Source organism: Osmia bicornis, unplaced genomic scaffold (assembly GCF_907164935.1).
Source record: "Osmia bicornis bicornis unplaced genomic scaffold, iOsmBic2.1, whole genome shotgun sequence".
NCBI lineage: Eukaryota > Metazoa > Arthropoda > Insecta > Hymenoptera > Megachilidae > Osmia > Osmia bicornis.
In genome coordinates this window covers 1-6,773 of record NW_025791125.1, presented here as the reverse complement: position 1 = coordinate 6,773, position 6,773 = coordinate 1, and the positions used below count along the sequence as shown (strand labels likewise).

The window sequence follows — 6,773 nt, the reverse complement described above, 5'->3', positions numbered from 1 at the left end:
TGCGCGAGCTGGCAGAACATGCCTTACGTTTGATGGGGGCGTGGTACGAGAGAGAGAGACTGGTTCCCCGCGAAAGAGAAAACTGAAGCAGTGCTCTTAACTGTGCGGCGCGTACCCGACGGACTTGTACTATCGTACGAGGCCGCGATAATCAGTACATCGCGCTCGATTAGGTACCTTGGTGTGATGTTCAGTAATAGCAGACTTGTTCGGGATTAAGCGCGCGCCAATTTAAATTAGGCAAAGTTATGCCAAACGCCGAAAAACCTTCGGCGTTGTCAGCGCGCTCACGATTATAAAAACCGCGACGCGGCGACGATCGTCCTATTCTGTTTCGCTATTCACCAACGCAAACAAAGTTATTCCAAAGTATTCAGAACACGCGACTAATTCGCTCAACGTACTTCGACTGAAAGTACATTTTATATAAAACCGTTTGCCTTTACTAATTAAAGGTCTTAAAGTGTGAAGTGACTCAACACTATCCCTTTTGTTGATTAAAGTATATTACGTACATTAAAAGTGTCTTCTATAAACGTTATTAAACTCCTTCGTTCCTTACTAAAATTACCGGTATTTTGCCCGGAGGAAAAAAATTTATTCTCTGCGCGCAACAAATGGTCCTTCGAGCCGGATAGTAAGGAAATAAAGGAAGTGCAGTGCCGCATAAAAACAATTAAAGCAGTGTGGTGAACATTAAAATCGCGAAAGTGCAAAAATTTAAGCCGGATTAAATCGGCAGAACAAAGGATTTTGCACGTGTCGTTCGAACTCAACCGACATCGCGACCTCCGCCGATAAACATCGGAGGACGTTCACGCATTTCGTTCCGCGAAAACAGTGACGTGTTCGTTAAAGTTCACCTTGCGGTTAAAGTACGTTTATTTTTCAAAATCGTAATATAACAATATCATGGATCCGTTAATCCGTGAAAACAAAGTGCACGCACGTTTAATAAGTAATGCACTCAGCAATTTTAAAAAACTGGGGAAGGCTAATCACACCCCTGCTGTGATTCGCGGACGTCTCTCTTTGCTGAAGGACTACTGGAACAAATTCCAAGCCACGCACATCCAGATTGAGGTTGCTGCAACTGAGGAGGAGACCAGGACAAATTCCTACTTCTCCGAGGACATCTTCGGCAATACGGAAGCGGCCTTCCTCTCTGCCCTCGACGCTCTAATGGCAGCTTTACCTGCGGACAAGCAGCAAGTAACCCTTGTAACATAAGCTCCGTTTCTTGTCATCGCGAATCCGCGCCGTCTGTCAAACTCCCACGCATTGAATTGCCTAAATTCTCCGGGGATTATACAGAGTGGGAAAACTTTAGAGATCTCTTTCACGCGTTAGTGGGTTCAAATGAGTCGTTATCCGACGTGCAAAAGTTGCACTATTTAAAAGCAAGTTTGACCGGTGCAGCGTCTCTTTTGTTAAAAAATGTTTCCACTTCCGCGGCGAATTACGAAGCTGCGTGGAGGTTGTTGACAGACAGATACGCGAACGAACGCGCGCTCATAAATGCTCATATAAAAATGTTATTCGACTCACCCCCGATCGGATCTGCCGTTTTAAACGATCTAAGAAGCTTACGTGATAGATCTCGCGCCGCTTTAACGGCATTAAAGAATTTATCGCGTCCGGTCGAATACTGGGACGATGTGCTCATTTTTCATTTTGTCCGTAAGCTGGATAAAGAGTCCCATCGGGAGTGGGAGATGCGTATGGGCGAAGACGAGTTGTATCCATCCCTCGCTGATTGGGATGCGTTTATAAATGTACGTATTCGCACCTTAGAATCGTTGGCGTCTTCGCGCGGTGAAGAAAACAGCTCCTGTAAAGGTAAAACAGGGCCAATTAAAACGGTTAAAGCTCATTTAAATACGTCTGAAACGCAATGTATTGCGTGCGGATCTGATCACGCGTTGTTCCGATGTGACGTGTTTCGCGGACAATCAGTCGAGCAGCGTTTGTCTCTCGCGCGCGAACACCGGCATTGTTTCAATTGCTTGCAAAAGGGTCATTTTCCGGCGGCCTGCTCTAGCAAACGTCGTTGTTCTATCTGCAAAGGGCGGCACCACACCCTCTTGCATTCTGAACGTAAACCCGCGATAAATCAAACGGGGAATAAAAGTCGCGAATCGACTAATAACGCGGCATCACAAAGAATTCAAAATTCGAGCACGGCAACGCACACCGATGATAACACGGATGACACTTCAGTGTCAGAGCCGGTAAACACGCATTGCGGTTCCGCGTGTCGCGAAAAAGGAGTTGTTCTCGCTACTGCGTGGGTCAAAGTCGGCACTCCTGGAGGTCGACACGCTATAATTCGCGCGTTAATCGATCCCGGTTCGCAAGGTACCTTTATTCGCGAATCGGTTACTCACGCGTTGCGCGCTCCTCGCCAACACGCACACGCATCCGTTACGGGTATCGGAGCCGGCACAACGGCAACAGTACGATCGTCTGCAAATATATTATTGCAGCCGTGCCAGGGTAAAGGGCCTGTGATTCCTTTACGCGCGTTTATACTTAAAAAACTGACGAACTACCGTACTAAGTCGGTGTGTCAGTCCGACAAATGGACGCATTTACGCGATCTCGAGTGGGCCGACCCACTCTCTAACAATGATGCTCCCATCGAACTTATTATCGGGGCAGATTATTACGGCGCGATTCTACTCGAAGGACTTCGTAAAGGCTCTCGAACCGAACCGGTCGCGCAAAATACGATTTTTGGATGGGTGTTGACTGGTCCCATTCCGTCTACTGATTCCCAAACAGTGCAAGTGCATGTGCACTACGGCGACGTTGACGCCGAAATTAACGACACTTTAAAAAAGTTTTGGGAGGTAGAAGCGCCTCCGTTCGTTACTTTTCTCTCCGAAGCAGATAAAAAATGCGAGGAGCATTTTCGCGGCACTCACTCGCGTCAACCAGATGGTAGATACACGGCGAGATTGCCCTTCAAATCAGAACCGCCCATTGATATCGGGTCTTCTAGAAACTTCGCGGTCGCTTATTTTTACAAATTAGAGAAACGACTTGCCCGTGATCCGGAACAAGCTTCTGCGTACCACGCGTTTCTCGAAGAGTATTTGAAGTTAGGACACATGCGGGAGGTCAGTGAATCAGAAACGACTTCCAAGCAAACCGTGTATCTGTCACATCATCCGGTCATTCGGCAAGAGAGTAGCACGACGCGCTTGAGAGTGGTTTTCAACGCCTCGATGCCTACGTCAAACGGGTCTACATTAAATGATCATTTACTGGTCGGGCCTAAATTGCAAGCCGATATTACGGCAATTATTTTGCGCTGGCGTACGCATCGGTTTGTTTTCGCGGCCGATATCGCGAAAATGTTTCGTCAGATTTGGATCGATGCTCGGGACACCGCGTATCAAAGGATCGTCTGGCGACCGAACTCAGATGAAGCGCTCAAAACTTACGAGTTACTTACCGTCACTTATGGTACGGCGCCAGCTCCCTTTCTCGCTAATCGCGTAATTAAGCAGCTCGCTTTGGACGAAGGAACTAATTTCCCGTTGGCTGTCCCAATCTTAAATGACTGCATTTACGTGGACGATGCACTTTTCGGGGCGGATGATCGCGTACTGGCGCTCCAATTACGTCAGCAGGTGACGGAACTGCTGCAAAACGGGGGTTTCCATTTAAGAAAATGGGCAAGTAATTGTCCACAACTATTAACAGGCATTCCTGATGATGAACACGAGCTGGCCGCTAGCCGCTCATTTCAAGATTCTGAAGGGTTAAAAATGCTTGGCCTTCTTTGGCAACCTAACACGGACGAATTCCGGTTTAAATTAAAAATCGATCTCGCGAATACGGCTAATCCGACTAAGCGAGTCATTTTATCCACCGTAGCGAAAATCTTCGATCCGTTGGGTTGGATCGCTCCAGTTGTAATCGTAGCCAAGATTTTTATTCAAAGGCTATGGGTGGCCAAGCTTGATTGGGACGACCCGTTACCACTGGAGTTGACCAAACAATGGCGCGAATATGCAACGGAATTTAACGCATTACCGAACGTTTTCATACCGCGATGGGTCGGGATCGGTAATGATTCCCTGCATTACGAAATTCACGGCTTTGCAGATGCCTCTCAAGACGCGTATGCAGCCGTAATTTATTTACGCGTAACCAACGTCGCGAATGAGACCACGGTACATATATTGCTTTCTAAGACTAAAGTAGCTCCATTGAAGCCACTCACAATTCCGCGTCTCGAGCTATGCGCTTGCCTAATAATGACGCGTTTGATCGAACACGTGCAAGTTACATTAAAACTTAACAATTGCACGGTGTACTGCTGGACCGATTCCACAGTATCACTCGCGTGGATAAATAAGCAACCGAGCGAACTAAAAACATTTACTGCGCATCGGGTCGCAGAAATTCAAAATCGCGTGCCTAACGCTATTTGGCGACACGTACCTTCGGGTCATAATCCCGCTGACTGCGCCTCTCGTGGTCTATCGATGTCACAGCTGCTTCAACATACCCTTTGGTGGCACGGCCCTTCCTGGCTTATACAAGCTCCTAAGGAGTGGCCAGAAAGTAAGCCTACGGTCCCGAAGGAAGCTGAAGCAGAAGTTAAAATTAATATCAGCATGTTACACGTTCAATCGGAGACGGAATGGGATCTGCCAATGCGCACATCTTCATGGCGAAAACTTTTACGCATCACCGCGTACGTTTTCCGATTTATCTCGCGAAATAAAGGGAATCGCTATTCAGACACGGTTATTACCGCGGCTGAGATCCTCGCGGCGCGTAAATTCTGGATCACGTACGTCCAGACTCGGCATTATCGACGGGAAATAGCGGCTATGCTTAAGGGCGAATCCCTGTTAAAAGCTAGCCCGTTACTTCGGCTTAATCCGTTTCTTGGCGAAGATGGTACTGTCCGTGTTGGCGGGCGGTTGCGCAACTCAGAACTTCCGCAACGCTTTCCGATAATATTACCGGTGCATCGAATCACCGAACTCATCATCGCTGATTGTCACGAGAACACGTTACATGGGGGCACGCAGTTAATGTTAAATGTTTTACGGCAAACGTTTTGGATCGTCAACGCGCGACGGCTAGTTAAAGGCCACATTCACAAATGCGTCACGTGCGTGCGTTGGCGGGCGGTCACCGCAAGTCAACAAATGAGCGACTTACCTGCGGTGAGAGTCACTCCATCTCGAGCGTTCGTCCATTGCGGCCTGGATTACGCAGGACCGTTCTCTGCTCTCGCGTATCGTGGACGTGGGCAAAGGGCGCAAAAGGTTTACATCGCTCTTTTTGTTTGTTTGGCGACTCGCGCTATCCACCTCGAATTGGTGCGCGACTACTCCACTTCAGCGTTTCTAGCAGCATTTGAACGCTTCACGTCTCGCCGCGGATTGCCTACGAATTTATATAGCGATAATGGGACTAATTTCCAAGGCGCTAATAAAGAATTAATGAACGCATTTAAACAAGTAACGGCAGACACTCACCTTCGTTCGCGTTTAGCTGCCGATTATATCACGTGGCACTTTATTCCGCCGGCAGCTCCTCATTTTGGAGGAATCTGGGAGGCAGGGGTCAAAAGCGTTAAGACCCATCTGCGACGCATGCTCGGCGATCGTACGCCTACTTGCGAGGAACTAATTACGCTCCTCTGCCGCATCGAGGCATGTTTAAATTCACGCCCTTTGGCTCCTTTAAACGATGACCTCGAGTCATGTGAGGCCCTCACTCCAGGTCACTTTCTCGTGGGCGCAGCATTAAAATCTGTTCCGGTGCCATCAGTACTGGAAATTAACGAGAATCGCTTATCGAGATGGCAACTCGTTCAACAGCTCACGGAAAAGTTCTGGAAAGCATGGGCTAACGATTACTTACACACATTACAGGCGCGATCGAAGTGGTGTAGTCGCGTCCCCAACCTCAAAATCGGGGACTTAGTTCTACTCAAGAGCTCGACGCTTCCCCCGGCGAAATGGGAACTAGGTCGGGTGACCGAATGTCATCCTGGTAAAGACGGCCTCATTCGTGTAGTCACCGTAAAGACTGCACATTCGCAATATGTACGTCCGATCGCTAGGTTATGTAAGTTACCGATTAGCCATTAAGATTTATTAATTTACTTATAATATATTATTTTTCTATTTTCTATTTTCTACGTTAATTATATGTATTAATTTCTTATTATCGTAAATGTAAGATGGTATATAAAACACTTACCTGGATAGAAACTACGCAGCAAGGTACGACGCATCAATGAAATGTGCTCGTTACTACGTCTATTCGCTAGTAACTAATGACGTCATCTGTCGCGGTCGCACGACACCGCGAGGCGGGCGGTTTGTTCGGGATTAAGCGCGCGTTCATTTAAATTAGACAAAGTTATGTCAAACGCCGAAAACATTTCGGCGTTGTCATCGCGCTCACGACAATAAAAACCGCTACGCGGCGACGATCGTACTACTCGTTCGCTATTCACCAACGCAAACAAAGTTATTACAAAGATTCTAAGCTCGCGACTAATTCGCCTTGTACTTCAATTGAAAGTACCTTATATAAAACCGTTTGCCTTTACTAATTAAAGGTCTTAAAGTGTGAAGTGACTCAACACTATCCTTTTTGTTGATTAAAGTATATTACGTACATTAAAAGTGTCTTCTATAAACGTTATTAAACTCCTTCGTTCCTTACTAAAATTACCGGTGTTTTGCCCAGAAGAAAAATTTATTCTCTGCGCGCAACATATATATATATAT

General features: G+C 47.0%; 1 protein-coding gene across 1 annotated transcript; it reads left to right on the top strand.

Moving 5' to 3' along the window:
* Window positions 1-912: 912 nt before the first annotated feature.
* Window positions 913-6,102, top strand: LOC123988790 (the record flags this gene model as incomplete). Its single annotated transcript, XM_046289534.1, has 2 exons — window positions 913-1,212; window positions 2,487-6,102. Coding segments are annotated over exons 1-2 (3,916 nt in total), but the record flags the coding sequence as incomplete, so codon positions are not given.
* Between the last annotated feature and the right edge of the window lie 671 nt (window positions 6,103-6,773).